General features: G+C 39.9%; 1 protein-coding gene across 1 annotated transcript in view; it reads left to right on the forward strand.

Annotated features, from left to right (window-relative positions):
- The window catches only part of nherf1b (NHERF family PDZ scaffold protein 1b), a 38,005-nt gene extending 16,594 nt beyond the window's left edge, over positions 1–21,411 (forward strand). Inside the window, exons 2-6 of the mRNA XM_084743822.1 lie at positions 8,402–8,572; positions 11,873–12,026; positions 16,306–16,349; positions 20,143–20,262; positions 20,407–21,411. Coding sequence (XP_084599948.1) covers positions 8,402–8,572; positions 11,873–12,026; positions 16,306–16,349; positions 20,143–20,262; positions 20,407–20,544 — 627 coding nt within the window. The 3' untranslated portion in view covers positions 20,545–21,411. The remainder of the gene's footprint in view (positions 1–8,401; positions 8,573–11,872; positions 12,027–16,305; positions 16,350–20,142; positions 20,263–20,406) is intronic.
- Positions 21,412–26,021: the final 4,610 nt, after the last annotated feature.

The raw sequence follows: 26,021 nt of genomic DNA on the forward strand, positions 1-26,021 counted from the left end.
TTTAAATGGCCAACATAAAAAATCATTTAAAATTTTGGTTTTAAAACAAAGATGATTATATTAGCCAATTTTTATACCTATGCTACCAGAAGGTATTGTAGTATTGTAGTTTAGAGAAGATTAGATTGTAGATTTTGAAGGGATTTTTTCTTTGTTTGAAGTAAAGAGTTTTTGTCTGGGACCAGGGTGTTTTCTGGCACAAAGCAGCAAAAAAATAGAGCAAAAACATTTCAGAAATTACATATATTCCATGTATATATAAATCCTACATTTTTGCCAAAAAATTATACTGATTTTTCCCAATTCTCAAACATAAGTAAAAAAGAAAGAGGGGCTGCTTTAGTGGTTGTAATGTCTGCATGCAGAAATGACCTGAGAGTGACAGGCTTCAGTTGATGATTTGCAGGACTCGTGAGTTTGCTGGACGTCGTCAGCAGCTGTTTGAAGAGAAGGAGAAATACGTCAGTGAGGTGTTTATGCAATTACAGGAAATATCAGCAGGTTTTTTTTTCTTGTTTTGTGAAACAAAAAGAGTAGTTGAGTCAGAGAGCCAGAGCTGAGCAGGAATGACACAAGCCTACAGTAATAGATGTCCTACACCGCATGTGTGCTCCTTTATTAAGGCCCGTAGTTACGCATCAGTCTGCTGGCCGAGCACAGGGAAAATATGAAGTAACCGTCAGGCTGAGTGGCAGAGCTGCAGCCGCTGGCATCTCTCTCTCGCACACAGACTGCTCCTTCCATGCCAGAGAATGAATCGCTCGCAGCTACAGCGCTCCTCTGTCGAAGAGAATCAGCAGGAGAGTCTGGCAGATGCAGATCTCCTGTGGCAGAGTCAGAGGGTGGCAGTGGGTGTTGAATATGATGGATGGTTATTATGGAGGTAGTTGGTTGCTTTTTAATACTCCCTGAGAAGAGTTTGAAGATACAAATCAATCAGTTTGGCCTGACAAACACTTACCTGTGGGTATCTCAAAGGCAAAAACAGAGACTCTGTGCCCTTTATGTGGGGGAATATGCACAAAAATTCTGACATTTCATAATTTTTAACATGCTAGAAAGGCTGTGACAGTATGGATTTTTTTCAGAACACAGTGAAAAAACAACATATTCCCACAGGATGGCACTTTTATATTTTTTTTGTTGTTGTTGTGAGTAGCAGAGTTTTAGAGATATCAGATGTAAAAATGTTTTCCTTCTCTCCAGTATAAAGGAACTAAGCACTTTGAGCACCACAGGACTTGTGACATTTAGTTCCATTATATTGGAGAGAAGGTTCCATATCTCCAAAATTCTGCAGCTCACACCAAAACAATCTAGCTGGATAAACAGCACTACAGACCCTGGGAAAAATATGGATTTTTGATTTTGGGGTCAACTGTCACTTTAACGTTAGCATGTTAGCACTGCTAGTATGCCAACATTAGCATTTAGCAAAACACAGCCATAGTACAGCGTCACAGAGTTGCCAGCATGGCTGGAAATGGTAACATTAATAAAAGTAGAATAATTAGCAACACTGTAGTTAGTAATGCCTTCCCTTGTTTCTCAACCCATTATGTTTGTCTTTGATTCATATCAGCTTAAAAAAAAGATCCCTTGTAGGACACAAAAAGGCCTTTTTGACTGAACATGAACATTCCTATGTGTGACCTTCGGTTACAGAGAAGCATGTTTTCAAAGCTATAATTTATGTTTAAAATATTCACTGTTACATTCCAGAGAGCAAAGATTTTCCAAAAAATGTTTTTTATAGGATTTTGGAATTCAGCACTTTAGATTGAGACTTCTACATACTGAGGTGCTGCAGAGGCCTGTGAGTTGAACTATCTTATCTCTCGGTTATCACAGCTTCCTGAGGAAAACCAGAAACAAGTCTAAAACAGGGTTACATCAATCTCTGGGTGGGGAGCCTGTAAACTCTAAAAAACACACAGAGAAACAAACTGTGTGCTGTGTGAGCAGATGCAGTGAGATTTATGAGGCAGCCGTGTGACTCACAAGTGTGTTTTGAGAATATTAACGCGGGCCCTGGTATTGTTTTGGAGCGATTGGTATTCAAAGCAATTGCTTATTTTTAGTTGCCAAAGCCATCTGAAGTAAGACTGTGCAGTGAAGACAGAAACTACTCTCAGATATCAGCGGAGAGGACGGTAGAGTTATAGACACAAGTGGAAACAAATATGATGCAATTCTACTTTCTACAAGGCGGAAATTGGTTTCCCTTTATTCGGACTGCCCAGTGTTACTTAATTTTGTATCCACCCAAGTCAGTTTTAATACTGTTTCAAAAGTAGTTGCCTCTGTTAGTTGAAAACAAAGAAATACCAGACTTTATATCAGTACTTTAGGGCTCAAACTACATCAGAGTACAAGTCATGATACATCATTCAAGAAAACAATGGTATCATGATCCACCATCTACAATACGTCATAATCTGTGTCACCGTAGAGACAAAACAAACCATAAATATCTGTTCAGCACATTGGAGCGCAGAGTGAGTACTGCAGTTATTCAAGACATCATGAGATAAGTGAGATACAACAGTGAGTCTTTTTAACACTGACACGCACCAGCATGTACTTGTACTGTTATATAAAATGTAAACAACCACTGAGTGCTGACAAGAAAATCTGTCTGACAGCAGAACCGTTCAAGAGATAAAATGTCTGTGGTGAAAGAAGGAGTGGCCACACGGTACCTCAGACATTCTCTGTCTGTGTTAAGTTGAAGAGAAAACGTACAAGTCAACATTTTAGGAAACACGCAATATTTGTTATTTTGTAGAGTTAGATCAGAAGATCAATACCACTCGTGTCTGTACAGCAAACATGAAGCTAATTAGCTTAGCTTAGCATAAAGCCTGGAAACGGGGACATTGCTAGCTTGGCTCTGTCCAAAAGCAACAATACCCACCAACTATAGGGTGGGTATTGTTAGGATTTTATTGTTACTGATGTCAGTAATCATACTTTACCGAAAAATCAAGACATAACATGAAAAGAGAAATAAAAAAGTTGAACTCCAGAAGAAATTGCATCACCAGTTCCTTTCTTTATATTTTTATATCAAAACAATGTAAATCCAATTGTGTTTTCTTCCTGTAAAACTAAATTTGACGCTTGTTTATGTAAACTAGCACCAACGAATTTCAATTAATAATATCCACCAACATACACCTGTCAAGCAGCTTCAACTTTAAACAGTACAGAGCTTAGCGTAAGATTTATTAGCTAGATAATCAGCATGGGTATGATACATCAGTGTGTCTTCCAAGATGTGTGCCTCCTGAAACCTTCTTCTGTTTACCCAAAATACCATGGTTACACTACGGCCTGCTGGTTGGAATTTATTCACTTTGGGGAAAGCGGTATCTGTGATAGCAGATTTTGTGCAAGACATTTTACAGTGGACTGCTTCAGCAGCTAACATTAGCTGCATGGAGCTTACGATGAGGTGGGGACCAGGCCTCACTGAATGTTACTGTTCAAAAACACAACTTTATCACGTGTACAAAAACGCACAACATAATGACTTCATTTGCTGATTTGGGTGAAACTGGATCATATTTTATGGAAAAAATGCTGTCTGTTTTTCCCTCTCATGTCCTCTGGCTGCTCAGCTGGTCCAAACCAAGAAAAAGCCCAGCACATAATCCAAGAAACAAATATTGAACTATTCCTCTAATACATCAAAGTAAAATACTTGCACCTGATATATCAGAGAGGTCAGTAGAAAGTGTGCATTATCAGTTTGTTTCTGTTTCATGTTTAGACAGGATGAATCTCAGTGTCCCCAAGTTTTTGTCAGGTGATCAGTGATGATATGTGTTTCTAATTTATTCATTCATTCAGGTTTGCCTCATGGTCATGTCAGTCAGCGTTTCAGAGAGGCTTGTTGATGCCATTGACATTCAAACACTCCTATTTAATTCTCTGCTCTGCAGAGACACTTCATAGTCTACATGCTAACTACCGAAAGCCTTCTTTCCCATGTTGGTGTGCATTTGCGTTTTTGTGCATATGTTTGGGTGTGTTTTTGTATATTGATTTCTCTTTCATGTGAGGAAGTTAAGCCAGTGCAGAGGGAAGCATATTGAGGGAAGATGTGTCAACAGTTCCCGTTCAACACTTCCCTCCTCAAAGGAAAGTTTGTGTCACAGAGAGTATGTTCATCTCAAAATGCTATTTTTCTGGGCAGAGAGGAACATTTCACACAATAGAAAACTGTGACTTTGATCTTAAAGTGATAGTAACAGTGAGATACAGGGCTAACCCGAAGCATCTTCTGATGCCATGGTAATAGACATCCAAGTTTTGTACTTGAATGCTTCTGTTTTTTTTTTTATTTGACTTTCTCTCTCCATAAGTTAACGTTAGCTGCTGAAGCTACGATGTCTGTATGTTTTTGCACTGGGATTTAGTCACATGAGAAACAGGTCTAGCTGGACCAGAAAACATCTGATGCAGATTAGAAAAATATGTTGGTAAATGGTTTAAAATAAAGGTATAGGTACAAGACACAGCTGTGTACATTACTTGGAGAACTTAAATTGACAAATGAGAATGGGACTTTAACACAAGTGAGATAATGTTGAACTGAATTTGTCAGGGTGGACGGTCAACCCTCATCTACACAAGGAAGTTGGGGATTTGCACGGCCCTGCTGTAGGCTTACTACGCCCAAATGAAATGCGAGGAACTAGATTATCAGGGCCTGCGGAATACTCTAAACAAAATAAAGAGTCTGAGAGGAAGTATACAAATGTTTCTGAATCAAGCTGACCTCAAGTCGATGCTAAGCCTGTCTGAAACAAATATTTAGTTGCACTCACAGTATGTCGCTCTGAGCCACGAGCCTCAGCTGAGTGTGTGAGAAGTTATATCAGTTATATCAGTTTTTACAAAACGTCCCATGGATGTTCTCTGGTCATAGCTTTGATGTGGTTGATATATTTTGCAGCTCATTTCACAACTGACAGCTGTGTTTATCAGGTTTCTGCTCTGTCGTGATTAAGAATTTGCATTATATTTGTTCTTAACAAGTAAAACACGCAATGTACAGCAGCAGAAACACAAGTATGCACATTTGAAAAGTAGTCAGGTCCTCAGTTCCCCTCCTGGCTTGTGTGTGTTCAGCAGATTCCACAGATTTCAGACCCTCGTGGAGATTCTTCTGCCCTCCACTCGTCTCCGACACAAACCCTCCTCTGTTGTCCCTGCCAGAGCCTCTCTCACACTCTCTCCCTGCGCAGGGACGCCTAACAACAGCCAGAGCACCCGATGAGTGTCGCTGAGCCTGATGCCAAGTGTGTGTTGATGATCCTCAGTGTCACGTCTGCCTTTAGGTGTCCAACACTTGGCACATGAGCTGAGTTAACCGAGAGCTCCCTAAATTCTTGCATGATTCAAAGAATCAATCAGTCAATGAATCAAGGTCATTTATCATCATTATACAACACAGGGTTGAATGAAATTAGTTGCAGTTCCTTCATTATACACACAAATACAACACAGAGATAATTAATTGAATTCAGAATGAAATAGGAAAAAATATAAAACAAAATAAAACAATACATACAGTTATTTACAACTATCTACATGTATACACACAGGAAATAATTCTGTAGGGCATTTTTTTTATTTGTGTCAGGTTGAATGTAAACAGCAGCAACAAGATGGTGACGATAATATGGTCAACATCTTCACATAAAAAGTTCAACATCTAGGGAACACTGTCCATCACTTTTGATTGAGTTTGAGTGTGAAGCATCATTGATGTACACACATAGTCCTCCTCTCCTCGTCCTTCCGTCCTTGCATGTTGAGTCCCGTCTGCTCAGAGTACACTCCGGTGTACCTGCTCGATCTGACCTGTGGTACAGCAGGTCTCTGTGTGCGGACACAACGGTTTCTGAATTGCTGCATCTTGGCCAGTTTCGTCCGATTCACTTCCACTCCTCGTGGGGTGGTCTGCAGCGCTGCATCCAGTTGGTCTGACTGCATCTTCCAATGATGGCAACTGCATTTTGACTGCTCTTTAATTCAAAACTCATGCTTTAAAAGTGTATATCTGTCATAGGTGGCATGTGTTTCAGTTATAAAGCCAGAAAAATAACAGATTTAAAGAGAAAAGCAGTGTCTACATGCACTGCCATTACTATAGCAAGGCTTCAGATATGTCTTAAGAAATGAAAACATCTTGTAATCTTATCTTTAGGCTTCATGTAAATTTTGCTTTATTCTGCCATCAAACAGCTAAAGCAGAAGATAGAAAGATCTGGAAATTAATTCCAGACTGTCAGAGGAGGAAAGGTCAGACCTACAGCAGCTAAACTGTTTACTAAAAAATAACAATAGAGACAGCACTTTACTGTTTAGTCTGTACTTTGGATTGCATCTCTGACATTTAAATAACTCGTAAAGGAAGGTGGTTATGTTTAAGGTTAAGGTTGTAACACTTGAGTGGGTGAAGGACGTGCAATCAAAGGCAACCGTTTTTGTATAATCAGTTACCAGGGCTCTTATCACAAGCACATCTGATCAGCAGGATAAATGTTCAGCAGGCTCTTGACAGACGTGTTTGCAAATGGGCGTTTGATGAGAACAGACTGCTGTTAGCCATACTGATGTGGGCTTTTGTTTTCAGGATAACGGGCTTAACTTTACATCAACGGACAACTGACAGTTGACAGCTCAACTTACAGTGAAGGACTCGTCGTCTCTTACCAGTGTCAAATTATAATGTTGCACTTCTCTTGCACTCTTGTTCAGTGTCCCTGCAGATCTCACTATTTGCACTGCGGTACTCATTTTTTCACTAGAGTTCTGCATATTTCTCTTTTTAATATTATAAAATGAAGCTGAGAGGAAGAGATGGCCTGTAAGGGACCCTAATGTAAGATTTGTTATTTGTCCAAATTAAATATTGCCGGCAGAAAACAGATAAATAAAAAACCTGTCAGTAAAAACAAACTGAAGCAAGTGAGCACTCTGAATATCAAACTCACTAACATAAAACCTGTTACCTCCGTCCCCCTTTTGCTGTCCTGAAAGTGTCCTCAAGTGGTCAAAGATCATCTGGATGGACAAACACACGTGTGCTGTGTATGCAGTTTCTTGTTGTCACATCACATGATTTCAAGGAATTAAAATCACAGTGTGAAAATATTACTCAACCTAATACAGAGACAAGCTGACAAGACTTTAATTTCAAGGCAGCTGGCTTCATTAAATTTTTGAGTTTTGAGTCAAACTTTCAGTTTAAGTTTGAGTTGAATCCAAAACGCAGTAGCCTTGAAATAATGATTTTTTTTTCACAAAATTCTCCATTCATCTCCAGTTGCTTTACTGACAGAAAAACAGTTGCTTGTTGGCAGAGGTGGGTTGGGTGTGAGTTTAGAACAATTGGCTTACATAATCCAGTGAGGTGACGATCACTCAGTCAGGTTGTATATGAGAGAAAATGTTGAGTCAGACAGCCTCGGTTATTGTACATTCATTAATGTCCATTAATGTTTTGAGATAACTTTAATCAATCAGCCTTGTGTCTGTATTTTCTGTAAAAAAAAAAAATGTGACTCATCCACACCGACTTATTTATAGAGGCTGCTCATTGTGTTCAGTTGACAGAGGGCGGGAGCACACAGGGAGTGTCGGATCACATTTGGTCACAGTGACATTAGATTATCCTGACCAGTACCGTCTCTCCTGTATTTAACCACCTTCACTGACCTCTTTGATGACAAAACCATTAAAGGCCCCTCTGCTAAATAAAGAAACTGCTTCATCCACACAGCGGAAGGGAGGTTCTTGGTTTGAGCTTGAGTTTTTTCCTGGATGACAATACGGCTCTAACTCTTCCTGCCATCCCAGAGCGGGACTGGACGGGACGGGGTGAGGAGGGGGAGGCGGTCAGAGTTCACCGCCCAGCTTCCATTGTCCTCCTCGGAGCCTGGAGCGAGCAGGGCTCGTGGACCCCTCCGGAACTGGTCACTTCCTCAAGCCGCCAAGGCCAGCGTCGAGCCGACTGCCTCCATCTACCCCCTCCCCGAATTCTTCCCAGCAGACATCCAATCACATGCCTCGGAGACCCTCTTCCTTCCTGGCGAGCAGTTTGGACTCACGTGGAGTCGAACATCAGCTTCGGTTTACTCATGATTATCATAAACACAGTGCACAACACATCAGAATGCAGCAGCCAGCTGCATGTTCAACCTCGGCTTTATATTCATGGTTAACGATTCACAGGAGCTCTCCGTAATCTTTGTGCCTCTTGTTCTGCCTGAACACACAGCCATGGTGGAGGTATTTTTTTTTAACAGGTTAATGCTTGGGTCTATTGATGATTGTCACATCTAGCTTATTAACACACTTTTCTCTCTCCTCTGGCCTCTTCCAGGAGGCGTGCACTGAGCTGCGGCCACGTCTCTGCGTGATCCAGAGGGGGTCCAACGGATATGGCTTCAACCTGCACAGTGAACGGGCGCGGCCAGGCCAGTACATCAGAGCTGTGGACGAGGACTCCCCAGCAGAGAGGGCAGGCCTGCAGCCCAAGGACAGGATAGTACAGGTACTTTAACAAGGTCACAGCCAGTATACCACAGAGCAGTGACTCAGCATAATAGAATAGGACGATTACGTGATACCAAGATTATGTAATCAGATTACAAAAATAAGTAACAGATTACTTTCCCAGAATGTTTAATTGAATTGTAGTTAGTTAGCTAGATAGTTATTTTCACAGATTACAAATTAATTATGATTTTTTTCATAACCAATACTCACTTATTTACTTAACTAATACAAATCTGACTCTTCTCAGGTTATCTCAGGTTTGTTAATGGTGACTTAACTAATATTTTTTTTTGTTTTTTAGAGTTTTTTATCCTTTTTATTTATACTGAAAATTGAAGATGGACATTTTGAGCAAGTGCTCTTGTTGCCTCCATGTGAACTTTTAAAACACAGCAGCAACAAACGACACAGCATCCCACATGTTGTAGAATACACACAGTACTGTAGGTTCTGGGGATGCATCCATTTTTTAGCATTAAGTACTATATTTTCAATGCTTGATTCTGAGATAATCCAAAAGTAGTCCAAAAGAATTAAGAATAGATTACATTTTTTGTAATCCAAGCATTTCTACCGGTCAGCTTCAACACATTTGTTAGTTAGTTTGTAAGTTACTAGCATTTCAGAATTTTCACAAAACAATCAATCAATCAATTGATGCAGTAATGAGCAGATTAACCCATTATGCAAATAATAATTAGCTGCAGTCTTATACAAAATGTTTAAAAGTCAGCTCTACCTCAACCTACTGCAAATAAAATGTAAATTCCTGCTTTTACATTAGTCATAAAAATCTAATGATGTAATATATACTAATAGAACAGTCACAAGGGACATTTTTCTGCACTGAGTATTGAGTGGTAGTACAGTGAGTAGTACATTACAACTTTTACTTGTAATGGAGCATTTTCACAGTCTGATATTATTACTTTTACTGAAGTAAAAGATCTGAATATATCCTCCATCACTGCAGAAAACCTATCCGACTGATGCACGTCTAATTAAAATATATTCTGCATTACTATCTCAGTTAGTCACGTCTTCTGAATACTGTGCTCTGTCAGCTCTCCACTCAGAGTGAACTGTGCGTTCAGAGGAATGTGAAGTGAACTAACAGCCGCTGTGTGGGGTCTCAAATCCCCCAGAGGACTCTGGTGTAACTGTCACTGTTAACAGCCTCACACGGGAATAATCGGCTCCTTAACTGCTCTGCCCACCTCCTCATGTAGCGTAGACTGGCCTACAGAGACACGTGTTTATTTAAAAAAACTTCTAAAATTACAATGTGAATTACTATAATTGACACATTACATAAGTGCGGCCACGACGCAGGATTCTCCAAATAAACTGTGTCAAACAATTCCGATGAAAACCAGCAAATTTTCCCCAAGCGTGTCATTAAAGTGTTTAGTGAAAGCTGATCTTGTGGAGCTGTTATGTGTAACAAAATCACAGTTGTAATAACATTTTGGGCAAAATTGATTGCAGTGTGTCCTTAATGTCTGTGAGACAGAGTTGTCTGTACTTAGACAGTGATTCTTAAATAGGGATCCAGGGACCTCTAGGGGTCCATAGCACTCTGCCAGGAGCTCTGTGATTCGTTCATTTTAGTTAGTATGTTTTTGATTTTCTTTGTTAGTTTTTTCTAAGGCTTTTGGATCTAAAACAGTTCCTAGAAATTATGTTCTAATTTAACAATCAGTAACTCTTGATAAATATAAGTCAGTCAAACAGGCGTCACACATTAATGGTGTCAAAGCAGTCAGTGAGAGATCAGTATTTCTCTTGTTTTGTTCTTTCACATAACTAAGTAGAATAGTAAAAAAAATTTAGGATATGCCAGTTTTTTCCTTTTTTTTTAGATTTTTCTTTTTATTCACTACATTTTAACACAAATATCTGTATTTCCTACTCCTTATATTTTCAAAATAGGCTTGTTACTTTCGTTTTAATGCTATTTCGTGTCATTTTGGCCGCCAACATCAATAATAATACAATTACACAGAAATATGAGATGACATAACAGGATGTAAAAGTCATAACAATATGACATGAAAAATTATGTAACAAGGCAAAAAAGATGTAAAAGATGTAACCACACAAAAATTGGTTAATAACACACAAAACTACATAAAAATATAGATCAAGACAAGAAAGACAAAAATTAAATGTTCCTCAGAGGGCAACTTTTTACTTGTATGCTTTGAATACAATACTTTTTCACTTATACTTGACTAAAGAGATTGAATTTGTACTTCTACTTTTATCAGGCTTTTTTACACAAGTATCTGTACTTCTGTTTGAGTAAAGAATGTGCAAACTTTGGCCACATCTGTAATTTAGCCAGCAGGATCAAACACATATTACAATGAGCAACTGTGACTCATACAGTGTTCAATTCCTTTTTTTAACTCATGGTCAAATCAGAGCAGCGGCACGTCCACTTATGTGGACAATCGATGTCCACGCCTCCCCTCACTTCTTAAGAAACAGGAAGTATAAAAAGAGTATAGTGAAATGAAAAGGACGAAACAGAGGAGAGGGAGGAGGACATAAAGAAGACAGAGGTAAAAGAAGTCTGTATGAGAGTCTGATGAGGGGTTTCTAGTCCCCCTGAGGGCCCCAGACAGCCACACCACCCACTGAGGAGCGGGGCTTTGTGGGGAGCGGACAGCCATTGTTACTGCTGTTACTGGCCAAGCAGCTATTGTCCAGCTTCCTCTGTAGGGCTGGCTTAGACATGCAGGTCCACCCTATGACCTAAACACACACACACACACACACACACACACACACACACACACACACCCTTCGAGACATTTCTAACATGCTTTCCCATGGTGATTTTATCCCAGAAGCCTCAGCTGGTGTGGGAGGGAGCACCTGATATGTTGAGTTACTGTATTCCAGCTGTCACACAGAACATGAAAACATGACGGGTAAAAAATGATTTAAAGGAACAAATAAACCAAAAAAAAAAACATAATTCAGATTGTTTTGTAACTCAGTGGTTGAAAGAATGTGTTAGTGTGCGTGTGTGTGTGTGCATACGTGCATTTGTGTGAGGACACACAGGATTTCCTGCCCCGGAGCCTCTGGCAGACAAAGTGATAATATTGAGAAAGAAATCCTGACAGTGATGAAAAACAGTTTGTTCACTTCTGTATGGGAACAAAGCCCCCCCCCCCCCCCCCCACCCAGCCAGCCCCTCCAAAAAAAGAAACAATAGCAACTTTATTTAATTTTGAAGGATTTCCAGCCAAAATCTTCTAAAATAATCTGTTTTTGTCCTCAGGTGAACGGCGTCTTGGTGGAAGGGAAGACACATTCAGAGGTAGTGGCTGCCATTAAAGTGGGCGGAAACGTGACCCGTCTGCTGGTGGTGGACCCCGACACAGACGCCTTCTTCAAGAGGTGCCGAGTGGCCCCGACCTCAGAGCACCTCACTGGTGAGACGGCGGAGTGAATGAATGACAGCTCTTTTTCCTGCAGGATCTTTGTCAGTTACAGTCAGTGTGGGGAGGGTTACTTATAAAACATATTCCACATAAAAATATGTGCTCTGAAATGTAATTTCTTACATTTTCCTTTAGTTAAGTAATGTATTCTAATTACTTTGAACAGAATGAGAGGCAGGAAGCATCTCTGTCAGCCCCTTAAAAACATTCAAATAAGGGACAAGCATTCAAAAGTATGTAAAATATAGCTGGACGCAAGAAAGCCAGGACAGCCACCTCACTAATGGTTAAAACCATAAACCACAAAAAAATGACAGTTACCAACATAAACCACCATGTTCACAGACACAAACACTAACAAAAACATTTTGTAACATGCAACCCCATTTCCAAAAAAGTTTGGATGACAAGATATTTAATTTAATGTTCAAACTGACTGACTTTATTGGTTTTCGTAAATACACACGCATTCTTACTTTGATGCCTGCAGCATGTTCCAAAAAAAAAGTTGGGACAGGCTCATGTTTACCACTGTGTCGCATCACCTTTTGTTAAACAGCACTCAGTAAGCACCTGGGGACAACTGAGGACATTGATTGTTGAAGTTTTGAAAGAGAAATAATTTCCTGTTTTTGCTTGATATACAGCTTCAGGTGCTCAACAGACTGGGGTCTCTGTTGTCATGTTTTTTGCCCCATAATGCACCACACATTTTCAATGGAAGACAGATCTGGACTTTTTGGAATTGGGGTTGTAAAATAGTAAACTTTAAACTACTTAGTCCAGGACTAGGCATGATGGGAAATGATGGCCGTATTCCATGGTTGATTTGGGTGTTGCAAACACCAACCTGATTTTTCGGGGAGTCACGACTTGAAAAGGTTGAGAGCAACTTCCCTAGCATACAAGGACATACCTCAGTGTGTTTCTTCAAATCAGACTTCGATCACGCATTCGCGCCAGCGTCCTCGCTGTGTGTCTCCTCTCATGTGGTGTGTGGCGGTTGCACTGTGCGTGCACAAACTGTTGCACTTCGTCGTTGCGCTTCTGGGAAAAGCAAGTCTTATATGAATTTTAGAGCAAATAAAACATAAAGTAACCCTTCAAGTAGTCTGTTTTTAAAGACAGTAAGTTCAGTATACCACCTATTTAAATTGTAACTGTAACAGAACACAGTTTCTCATGTTTTGTATTTTAAATGTGTAATGCTCTTACTTGTACTCTGTTACGTCTCTCAAAATCAGGCTATAGACATGTTGTAGTGTCCTCCTGTCCCCTCTTGATCCCACCAAAGTACAAGTCTGTCACACGTTTTGTTGGCTCTGCTTCGCTCTCTCTCCTCCTTCAGTTCCTCCTCTCCTCCTCATCTCTCTTTGACTCACTGGATCCTGCATGGCTCTTTTTCTCTTTCTCTTTCTGCCAAGAAACGCAGACAGAGACAGAGACACTGAGGCACTTCCTGCCCCCCACCTCATGTTGATGCCCTGTGGAGAAAGTTAATCTTTTAGACATAAATAGATCCAGATCAGACAGATCACGGTCGGATTGAGCAACAGTGTTGTTTGCGATGTGGGAAGGCTTAAATGCAGATCTCTCACACAAATGTTTAATATTATATAAAACACAAAAATGATTGGACAGTTTGACAAAGAACAAGGTCAACCTTTAGCAGTTTTCTGGACCTTTCAGCTGCATCCTGTCAGCAGATGGAGCGTGCTCAATTGTCATGGAGATTGTTTGGTTATCATCACAAAATTTCAGCTCATCCACCGATGAAGGCCATGAGATGTGGCTCCAGAAAACTTCCAATAAGACCAATTTCTGGACATGCAGTTTTTCCAGCATCAACAATGAATCTCAATAAATCAAAAGATTATCTTCTTCTGCCTCCTTCTGCCTCAATTCAGGAGCTGGTGATTTCAGCTCTGCTCAAAGGCACTTTGACTTGACTCAGGCTATGGTGTACCTACCACAGCCCCCAGGGGGAGCCCCAGCACAGCCTGTGAGCTCGTTTTCTGAGGGCTGTTCCTCCACAGCCAGTGAGTGTGTGTTTGTGTGTGTGTGTGTGTCTGTGTGTATCCCGTGCTCGGCCAAATGTTTGAGTGCCTCTCGAGGAGCACCATGAGACCCCTCATGTAAATATGGTGCTGCCAGCTGTTGTCATGGCAACAGACGGTGATATATTTGATATCTGAGATATCACACAGGTTAGTGTTGATGGTTTGAAAGAGTTTCCCCAGTGCTTCCAGTTGATTGTTAATGAATTAGTCAGTTCCATTAGTAAACACACGGGTTACATGTGGAGTGTTGTGTGTGTTCAAAGGCAAGTGTTTCATAATTTCCTGGACTCTTAAAGGGATAGTTTAGATTTCTAGAAGTGGGGTTGTATGATGTACTTATTAGTCAGTGTAATACTTAAAGTATATGATGGCTGGTATGCTAACAGTTTGGAGAAACAGAAAAACGTACCAGCAAACTAAGAAATGTGCTGCTGTGGACAGGGTCAGCCACCTAAAAAAAGGCTCATCTAAAAAAACAGTATCAGTTTAAAGGATTTTCATTATTTGACAGGCTTTACTTTGCTGTGATACAGCTTTTTCTGACTGGAATCTGCTGTTATATAAGCCAGATATTGCTCTCCAAAAGAACCACTCCCTTGATAAAAACAGTAATTTTACCTCACAGAACACAGGACTTGCTGGTGTGTGTTATTGTGTGACTTGAATCCAAACTATCTTTTTAAAACACCCAAATTACACAATCAAACACACAAAATAATAGACCAAGGCAGCAGTAGACCAGCAACTCCTGTGTTCTGAGAGATAAAATGACTGATTTTTCCTATGGAGTTTGGCTGGTTTGGAGAGAGTGACATTTGGCTTATATATACCGTCAGTTTCCCGTTGGAAAAGTCTGTCTGACAGCAAAGTAAGCATATTCTAAATACTAGAAGAGGCCACTCACTACAGTGCAGATCTTCAACAGGCAATCCAAAAAGAATATTTGAATGTAACTTATTTCTAATCACCAAAATTTTGATAATTAACTTTAATTTATTTACATATTTTTTTCTCAGTAACTGAAACAGATTACAGTTACATTCATTTTGCAATTTAGTTTCTCTCCAGAACAGCTACCTTCCTATTAGACATACGAGTGAAATTTTGTCATAATTAGCGTATGAATTCTTGAGTTATGTCCAAAAATGTGTTTTGTGAGGTCACAGTTTCTGTGCTGGCGCTCGTCTCTGCTTCTCCAAACTGGGTGCCAACCGCCATCTGCTGTGGACAACACACTGACCATTGATAACTACCTCATACAATCCCGCATCAAATACTGCAAACTGTCCCTTTAAACACTCCAGTGTTTCAGTCCAGCATTAAAAATAATGATAATGTCCTACAGAGGACAGATTCCAGTGAGGTGTTTCCCAGGTAACTGCCTGCACTTCACATGCTGCCCACTCAGAGGACACCTGCCCACACTGACTCTTAACTTCAACACACACACACACACACACACACACTCACTCACACACAGCCTCTCTGTGAGCTGCCCGGCTGGCCAGCAGCTTTGTTTGGTTTCCAAGGCGCTCGCTCCAAGTGGCCTCTCAGGCTGGAGCTGGAGTTGCATCAGGACTTGGAGAGGTTCCTCTCAGAGTCAGGGACACACACACACACACACACACACACACACACACACACACACACACACACACACACACACACACACAGTAAAGACCCAAGAAGGACTTTGAATGTCAGATTAACCCTGAAGGAGCAGCTGCTACTTCTTGTATGCATCATCATTAGCTTAAACACAGTTTTTGTCTGTGCGAGAATCGGAGGGATGGAAGGTAAGGGATGTTTCTGTTTGCCGTTTCACCTCTCAAAAACTGTGTTAACATGTCTACATGGGGATGTCAATGCATTTTTAGGAGAAAACAGCAGAGGGGAAATGTTCCACTGCAGCTATCTGACATGTAGAGGGGTTCATTTGAGGAGGAGGAGGGACGGCATGGAGGACCAGCAAGGAGCACCATCTCATAGCAGATGAACCACATGTGAATAATAGATGATCAGCTCATACCAGTGCTATGTAATAGAGTAGTGTTGGTGGAATGAAAGGTGAGCTGCAGACTCTTGATTCAGCAGAGTGGAGCTCTGAAGGTGCAGGACTGAGACTGGAGGACACGACACGGGTCCTGACAGACAGAGTTTTATTTTTTGGAGTGCAATGACTGATTCTTGTGTCGTTTTCGTGCCTGCAGGTCCGCTGCCTGAGCCTGTCATTAATGGAGGGATGGAGGAGAAGGTAAGATTCACCAGCAGCACAGTAATCATGGAGACAAGACAGGATGTAGATCAGGGATCTCACACTCAAACTGACTTGGGGCCACTGATAGTTTTGTTATTTCATAGTGAGGCCACTTCACCATTCAAGAACTGCAAGAAAGAGCAATATTTCTGAAAAGTTACTTTTTTTGTTTCCTTTAATAACATGTTTTCATCATATTTAACAAAAAATGCAAACAGCAGTTTCTGTACATTTTTATATGCAGTAGTTAGCCGTGCGTTAGACACAAACTCCTCATCAATCTTGACTCATTTACATCACAAACATGTCACTTTTGTCAAATTTGTCAACACAAGAAGTATGAGGAGGAGTAGTGAGCATGTTTATTGAGACTGGGATGTCTACATGACTGAGAGAGTTGTGTTTGTATTGTAATACCAGTTCTGAGCTCCTTAAATTATTCCCCATATTACAACTAAAAATCAATCAATAAATAACATTAACACTAAAACTAAACATTTTTAAACAACAAAAACTAAACTGAAACTATCAAACCCACTGTGGAAACTAAACTAAACTGACTTACCAAATACAAAAATACAAAACTAATAATAACTCTGGTGTACAGCCATCATTTGGTTCAGAAATAAAGCCAAAAGTGGGATTTGAACTGTGGAGAGTGTGAAGAGCTGTCGGTCTCCCACAGCCTCTCCTGCCTGGCAGAGAGGAGGACGATAACAGCCGAGCCTTCTGCTCCGAACTCTCCGTGGCTCCTCGCGTGGCGCGGTCGACCCTGCAGGCCGGGGTCGAGCGGTGTTTGAAAGCAACGCTCAGGTGTGGTTCGCCACATCAGTGGACGGAGGCGCTGCTGAACCGAGTTATTAATCGCAGAGACGTGTACTGAACGGGCCTTCCTGCGATTGTCTCAATGTTCTGGTGTTCACTTTATGGTGCTGAGTGGAAAACCCCACCCAACTGGTACTCCATTAACTTTGAATTATTTGAGGCAGTTTGACCAAGGACAGAATGTGTATCCAAAATAAAAAATCATCCAGTGGCTTGACCTACAGTTTGTGGTGTACCGCAGGCAGATTGTGGGCCACGTCCGGCCCTTTGATCTTTTATAAATCTGAAAAAATAGTACATGCAATATTGTGCTATTTAAAACAACAAGCTACTTCCTAGTTTATGGTTGTTTACATTGTTTGATCATTAAGGTCGTAATTTTATTAGTATACTAATGAGCTCATTCATTGGTTATGTTTGTTGTTGAGTTTGAACTTTTTTTTACATTGTTTCTTTTCCAACTGAGAAAACTAATAAAGAAGAGGAAAAATAAAACACTGCATTGTTTTACACATTTAAACTCCAAACTTTATAGATCAGACCAAGGAAATGTAAAAATCCAGACCCTCTGGCCCTTCTAAAACAGTAATTGAACAGGTCTGGGGCCACATTACAGAAACTTCCTAAGTCTGATGTCCTGATATCTTATCTCAGTTTAGGACGATTGTCAGGATTTTTGGTATTACAAAAACACATTTCCAAACTATTTATGAAAAAATCTTATCTTAGGATAGGAATTACACAACTGGGGCCAGACCACACCCTGTCCTAAATTCAAAATAACTTGTTATAATAACTAACTGCTAATTAACAGTGTGTATTTTGTTATCAATCTTCTCATCTAAGTCTCTGTCAGAAACAGAATATGCATATTCCCCAAACTGTTGAACTTGCACTGTTGCACTTAACATTCCAACAAAAACTGCATGTGTCTGTGTGTTTATAACTCCGCCTTTTTGAGGGTTTCTCAGGTTACCAGTGTCTCATTCCCAGGTGGACACACTAGACTTGTATGCAAATCAGTGTTGATAAGATGGAGATAACTCCAGACTTGTATGAAGAGACCAGATCACAAACTAAAATAAGGTGCTGTGGCTGATCACAGTTTGGGCGTCTGGCCAAATATGCAAAATGAAGCTTGATCCACCCAGGCTTCCCATCTCTCAGGGACCGTATGTGTAGCAGTGAAGTTACATGTTCCACGTATTGTTGCGTAACAGATGCTGCGTCGTTAAAAGGCTGAAGAGCTGAGAGGGAGGGGAGCTGCCAGAGGTCAGGGAGAAGTCATCTTTAAAGGGTGGAGTGGGTTAAAGATCCTTGAGTAAGAGCAGGTTTATGTTCATGTTATTTCCCAAGACAGAGAAATTTGCAGTGTTACACACCAAAGAGGAGAGCAAAATAGAATAAGAATCAGTATAACACAATAATAAATAGGCTACAAGCAGTATGAATCAGAGATCTAAAAAGAGGAACAATACAAACAAGAGGGAATATAAAACACTGGAACAATATATACAAGAGAAAAATATTAAAAATATATAGGGACAATATATATATATATATATATAATATAAATAATAAATAAAATATAATCAATAGTACTACAGGCTACTGGAAAAACTGAATGAAGTGATGAGTAATTCAAGCAGGAAGAGAAGCAGGAAGAGTTTCCACCTGTCAGCACTCTTACAAAACAAAATTTAAAGTGCTTTGTTAATTCTACGACCTTCTCCTCTCCCACACATGAACTAATACTTCTTTTTAATGATTTCCAGATCAATAAATTATCATTATTATGTTTGATGGTAAAATTGCCAAGAAGGAAACTCAGAACTCAAAGTTAATTGTTCTTACTCTGTACTTAAGAATAGTTTTTTTTACTCATGCTTCACAATATGCTGCTCTTGTTAGACTAATTGTGTGTTAGAGAGACATGTTTGAAAATGTGACACTTCTACTGGTGCGCAGTAGGAAAACCAAATCAAATCCAAGGTTGCCCCCCTGTGGAGAGGTGTGGTACTGCGCAATGGCTGGAAAAAACAAAACAATAGTTTCTCATTCACATCTGTGAGATATGATTCCCTTGCAGCTCAGTTTTTGTGGCAAGATGTTCATAAGGTTGTCTGTATATTTAAAGAGAGAGGTTGGATTTTTTTAAGTGGGGTTATCCATAATTAGTGTATTACCTACAGCAGAGGGTATTTGACATGCCCCTAGTTGGGAGAAGAAGAGAGGAGCACCAACACGGAACCTAATTATTGTTTGTACTTTTATGTTTTAGCTACCTAAAAAAGGCCCACCAAAACTTAATATCAGTGTAAGCTTATGCTTTATTTCGAATATTTTCACCACTTTACTTAGCAGTCAGACAGCCGTTTTCAGTGGGAAACCACCATTATACAACTCAAATATCACTCTTTCTAAAGCTACCAGACTCCCTTTGCAAAAACAGTAATTTTGCCTTGCAGATTTTGGGAGTGGCTGATCTGTCGCTGCCTTGATCTGTTATGTGTGTAACTGTGTGACTTCAATGAATCCAAACTATCCTTTTAAAACACCAAGGTCACAGAATAACACAAACAAACTTACTGATTGAGGCAGCAGTAGACCAGCAACTCCTGTGGTCTGCGAAGTAAAGTTATTCATTTTGCCGATGGGGTTTAGTTTGTTTTGAGAGAGTGATGTTTGGGATGGAGGATGAAAATATTCTCAATAAAGCCTTTTTTTTAGATGGGCCTTTTTTTAAGTGGTTAAAATACATTTTGTTGCTGACCCTGTTCACTGTAGTGCATTGCCTAGCTGGTACTCCTCTCTGCTTCTCCAAACTAGGGCCATCTGCTGTAAGTGATACACTGGCTATGGATAAGTACCTCATACAACCCCACCTCAAAAAATCCAAAGTATCCCTTTACTGGCTTGTCAGTATAGACAATGAAGTGATGCTGATGAGTGTTTGTGTTCCCAGGTGAACGGCAGAGGGGCCAAAGAGGCAGAGAGGGACTCAAAGCTGTCAGTCAGTCCTTCTCCATCCAACGCCTCGTCCAACGCCTCGCTCACAACCCCGCCCACAAACACCCCACCTGAGGTACGTCACAGGATTTAACTTGCAGCCCAGAAGTCTAACATGCAGCATGTTCTTCCCAAAATTATGGCTCATCAATAAGGATTTCCCACTTGCCTGAAGTGATCATCTATTTCTCATCTTTTCTCTCTGTTTTTCATTATTCAGGGTTTGATCACAGACACCATCCCAGCGCTCAACCTGTCGCTGCAGCAGGTCAAAGAGCTCGCCCACCAGAAACGCTCCAACAAGAGAGCCCCGCCCATGGACTGGACCAAGAAAAATGAACTCTTCAGCAACCTATAGGGCACCTCAGCTCACCTCATACACACAGATTTTATAGATTCTTACAGAGACAGATCAGAAAGACATTTTTTATTGTCATGACACTAAAAGAGCTTTTTGTTTAACTATTGGCTGCAGACAAATTCAAGCCGTTGTGTAAAATGTAGTATTCTTCATGTTATTCCTCTTCATGTTATTATAATCCAGATATTATACTGTATATGTATAATGTGCTACTAACAACAGAGATGCATATGCCAATGAAAGAGAACTGGACCATGTGTGTGTGTTTGTGTGTGTGTGTGTATCCATGATTTCCTTTGTGTGCGTGTGTGTGTGTGTGTGTGTGTGTGTGTCTGTGGACCCTGACAGTCCCTGCTGGCCGGAGTCTGGTGCCTGTGGAAACAAGTTGGCAGTTTTTGTTTTTTTTCAGCTGCTAACAAGCCTCAGTCAATACTGAACCCACTTCTCTCTCAAAACTCTTCATGCAGTCTGCGTTACCAACATGCATCTTGGCCCAAACTGTTAATCTCACCTCCAAAACTCACTCAAACCACCAAAACACTTCAAACATGTCTCAAAATAAACTGGTTGGACCAGAACACTGGAGGCAGTTCTCACTCAGAGAACATACATTGGCACTCATAAGACGCTGACCTAAAAAAAAACACAAGGAACATTACATAAATGATTTACTTTTATCTTGGATCTTTCAGAGATTTTTCACATAAATAAGTATTTCATCACAGAATAAGGATAACACCTCTTCACTGTATTGACTGTACTAAAGTATATGTAAGAAGAATGAATCAGAAATACTGCAATTTGCTTCCTTACTGTAGTTTTTCTGTGTCAGTGTATATAGTCATTTATTTGCAAAAACTGGAAAGACTTTTTAACTGTTGTGTGTTAACATCTGAAAAATGTGCTGCAGGTATATTACATTTTGCAGAGGGTGGAGCATGAATGAGTAAAGAGCTATTGCGTTTTGGGAAATGTGGTCATTACATGCATTTTGTGTGAAATGATTCACACAGAATTTTGTCAGTTTTGACATTGTGACTCCAGTTTTGACTGATGCATCTTACCAATTGAAAAAAAACTGTAATGACCTGCTCTTCTGTGCACTCATCTGTCTTTTAAAGGTTTATACTAACATTTAAAAAGTGTCTTTTGTCAGAGAGACTATGGGACCAGCCACGTTAAACCAGCTTGACAATCGGTTCATCATTTGTCTGGAGTCTGCTTTTGTTATTAGTTTGTAGAGCTCAAACAACCAACACAGGACTGAATTCATTTTCAGGTCATTTATTTCATGATCAGTAATGGTTTTATTTGTGTAAATTACAAATAACATGATCAAACATTTTTTAAAAACCACATGATCCCAAAATAAGGCATTGCTTTCCTCACAAAACTTTTGGGAATTCTTTTTTAAGAAATACTTACTGATGGCTTTAAACTGCAAAGAGCTGTGTTTTAAATGGGGTCCTCTCATAATGTATGTATATATATATATATATTATAGATATCATATGTCATGTATATTTTTACATTTTTGACATAAATTCCACTCTGATATGAAAATGAGTTCAGCTTAATCCTGTGTATCCATACTTTGACTGTAAACATGATATCGTCTTTTATTAAATGTGAACTACAGCTTACAATAAGTAACTTATACCGTCCTCACGTTGCCGTCATGTCCACTGTGAATGGCTCTTCAGTTCACATTTTGAGAATATGGGATATTTTTATTGCTCCTGTAGATTTTTACGCATTTCTATCAATGTTTTATGAAAATAATTATGTATTTCTATAAAAAAAAATGTCTGTGCTTCGCTAGATTTTATGCATTTGTCCAGTATTGAGAATAGTGATGATTTTTCAAAATGAATGATTGAACTATATGAAGAGTATTTTGTAGCTTGTGTAAGCAGTAAGCAATTCTTATACTGTAATAAATCACAACAACATTCTCCACTGATGTTGGTTTTTATTTAGTTATGTAAGAAGAAATAAAAATCTCCAATGTGGTCACGCTGTTTGCTGGTGTGCTGTATAAACTTAGGCCAACGTATTTGTGGCTGTGTGCGTGTGTGTTAGTGTGAGACATACCACTAAAAAGCTGAGGAAAACAGTGCAACATTGTGTTTAGCAATGATATTTTCATGTGACAGTGATGCATTAAAGCAAATTTGCTTTGTCGATCAATAAATATGCAGTAATAAATATATGTAGTATATTGGTCACAATATATGAAATTTACTGCATGATGAGATTTACTCTAGTCTGCACATGAACTGGTGCAGTAATGCATTTTTATATGTTTCTGCAGATGATAAACAGTTTCAGTGATGTTTTTTTTTTATAATGAAAGGGAATTTTTAGCTGCAATACTGTGTTCATTGGAAATTGCAGACAAAGCTGAGCAGCAATGTCCTGAGTCTGAAGCAATCCTACCCACCACTGAGTCTCATCTTTATCTGAAACAGTGCAGAAATACTGAGTGAACAGACATGCAAAAAAAGGCAAAAAAAAAAAAAAAAAGGTCAAATTGGCTGCTTCGGTATTTCTAGAGAATGCAAGTCAACATTGTTTGACTGAGGTTAGAAAATTGCTTCCGCATTTCTCTGTGTGGGTGAGACTCATCTGTCAAAGGTAAAAAAAAAAAAAAAGATCTTAGTTTCATCCCATAGAGAGAAGAGCAGCATAAGTTCTCTGGCCTCTGTGATTCACTGGATTCAATGGTTTTTACTTTACTCTTACTTTTTTTAACAGCAGAAGTTCAATTTATCTGCTATTTAGCGTGGCTGCTGCTTCTATGTGGAATCACAGGCCTCATTTTAATTGATTTCTGATTTCATAAATCTCACCATTTCACTGTAAAATATTCAGCCTCCTCGTGCAGTTCTCTTAACTGAAGAAAACAACACCGTTCATTTACTGGCAGCTTCTGTGTTATTCTCATATTTGAACACTTCCTCCCGCCTGCCCTCAGACTGTGTTGATATTTAGTTATTTTTTTTACAGGATTCATGCTCTTTAAGTAGAGTGGTGTCTGTGCTCCTCCTCTGCCCTCCAACATGTCACTCTGTCTCCAGCAGCTGTCTCTTACTAATGGCCTCGACCTCTCTGCTCCTCCGCTCTCCTCCCAGCTCCGCCATCATTATCACAGCTCACTGTCACACTCTGCGCTGCTCACTCTGTGTCTCATAATTAACATAATTGGTCTTTATGACATTGATGGACATCAGGGGGGAGTGGGGTAAAATGATGACTTGGAATAGAAAGATAATAATAATGATGATGATGATGGTTGTTATGATTGGCTGTGATGAATATCCTGATAAAGATGTTACAGCAGTGTGAGTATGATGATCATTTTAAAGATGATGTTCAATAGTGTGAGTGTTATAATAACTGTAGAGAAAATGATGATTAGATTTATCACTGGATTAAAGAACAGTTATTTTGGGGGATATCAGTTTGATATAATGTAATTATCTTTATTAATGTGCATATATCACAAGAACACCTGATATCCCTTTTGATAGGGGTGTTTTAGGCTGTTTTAATTTACTTCAGCCCGGTTCATCACTACTAACTATCTAATTAGCATTTCACAGTCTTGACCAACTCTACAACAGACCTTAAGATCTGACAGGACCTGACAGGAACTGACAGGACCCAGCTCAACTTTTCAGATCCGATTAAAGCTCTTCTCCACAGTGAAGCGTTTTTTTTTTTCTTCTGTTGCAGCCAACTGTCTGTCTTTCAGTTGCTAAAACCGCAACCTGATCTTGTCTACACACTTCACAGCATAAAGCACTTTTCCAAAAGTAACAAAAAGTAATCAGGTTACATTACTTTAATATTGTGATACTTGGAGTCACTGACTACAGGTAATTAGTAACTGCATTGGAATAATGTTAAAGTAACCCTCAGAAGTCTGCATATAGTCCCGGCATGTGATGCTGCTGAGAGTGAAATGTTATGAATAAATTGTAAAACTTTCTTTTTAAAAATATTTTTCAAAAAAATAGACAGTTTAATTTTACAGCTGGCGTGTATGTTTTTTGATGTCTCAGTGGGCCAGTTCACTGTTATCAGATGTAACTTCTAACTCCACACAACTGAAGACAAGACTTTACATGTCTCTTTTTTTTTCTGCAATAGCACACTGGAGGAGGAGGAGGATGGAGGATGGTGACGTTGATAATTAAGATGATGAAGGGCAGGTGCAGGTCGTGCGCTGGACCTTCACAGCTTAGGTGCAAACACATCCGGTTGCTAGGCAACCGTGTGCACCGGGGGGTCCTTGTAAGGCCTGGAGCTGGGGTGAGACAAGGGGTCGACACAACTCTACCTTCAAACCCCTCAGCGTGCTAAAAATAGACTTGGGGTGTGTGTGTGAGCGTGTGTGTGTGTGTGTGTGTGTGTGTGTGTGTGTGTGTAAAAAGTACTGTGGAGAAAATGACAGACAAAAACAGAGATACATGGAATAAGTGACATCAAGTGTACAGACAAGGATGGAGGAGGTTTTGGGAAGGTGATTCCAGACAGTGAGTGAAGGCAAAGTCTGACGCATTAGCCGGGTGGTGCGTAAGTCTGCTGTAATACGAGCTTTTTTTTTTTTCTCGTCTCTGAGAAAGCTTTATCCCCTTCTGCCTTGCTTTCCTCGTGCACACACATACCCTCGCTTTCTCTCTCTCACTCTCTCTCACACACACACACACCTCATCTCCTTTTATAAAAATACCCAAGGACAATCCTCACTATTAATAGGAAGTGTTGTCAACTGGCTCTGGAGAAATGGGACCTTCTGTTCAGCTAACTATTTTTGCGATCCTTTGTAGCTGTGACCCCTTACACTGTCAATTACAGTCATTTTACAGACTATTAGATAATAAAAACCATGTATACCACATCAAATCCTAAACGTTGTGTCAAAAAATATCACAAACTAACTATGAAAAAACTTTCTTTCTTACTTTTAAAAAGCAAAAATGCTGATTTATTGTAGCATTAAAAGATGTAATCACTTCACATTTAGTCTTATATTTTCCCAAAAGGCCATGGGCATTGTTTTCCTCTCTAAGTGCCCATCATGGGCTCCAGGGAATTGTTCCCGAGCAGCATTGATGGACTCAGTGTTATATTATTTACTTGGCTCCTCTTTCAGCACTGGGCTCTTCTGGTTCCAGCTCTGGAGCGGTAATCGAGCTCCACACATACTGCAGGTGATTTATCGGCCCTGGGGTCGCCATCCAGTAACCCTGCCCTCAGCTATTCCCCGGACTGCTACAGTCTGACCGCATGTACGCACACTGTGCCACAAGTGAGACGCAACTGGGGCTGGTAGCTACTTTGTTAGCATACACCTTGAGCCATTTGTTATTGGTTTGAGATCTGTTGAAACTGCTTAGTTCAGGACAATATGTTTGGGGTTGCAATAACTACATAATATTACGTACTTCCCAGGAAATAAGTGAAGC

The sequence above is a fragment of the Lutjanus erythropterus genome, chromosome 19 (assembly GCF_056507025.1).
Source record: "Lutjanus erythropterus isolate fLutEry1 chromosome 19, fLutEry1.hap2, whole genome shotgun sequence".
NCBI classification, from domain to species: domain Eukaryota; kingdom Metazoa; phylum Chordata; class Actinopteri; order Lutjaniformes; family Lutjanidae; genus Lutjanus; species Lutjanus erythropterus.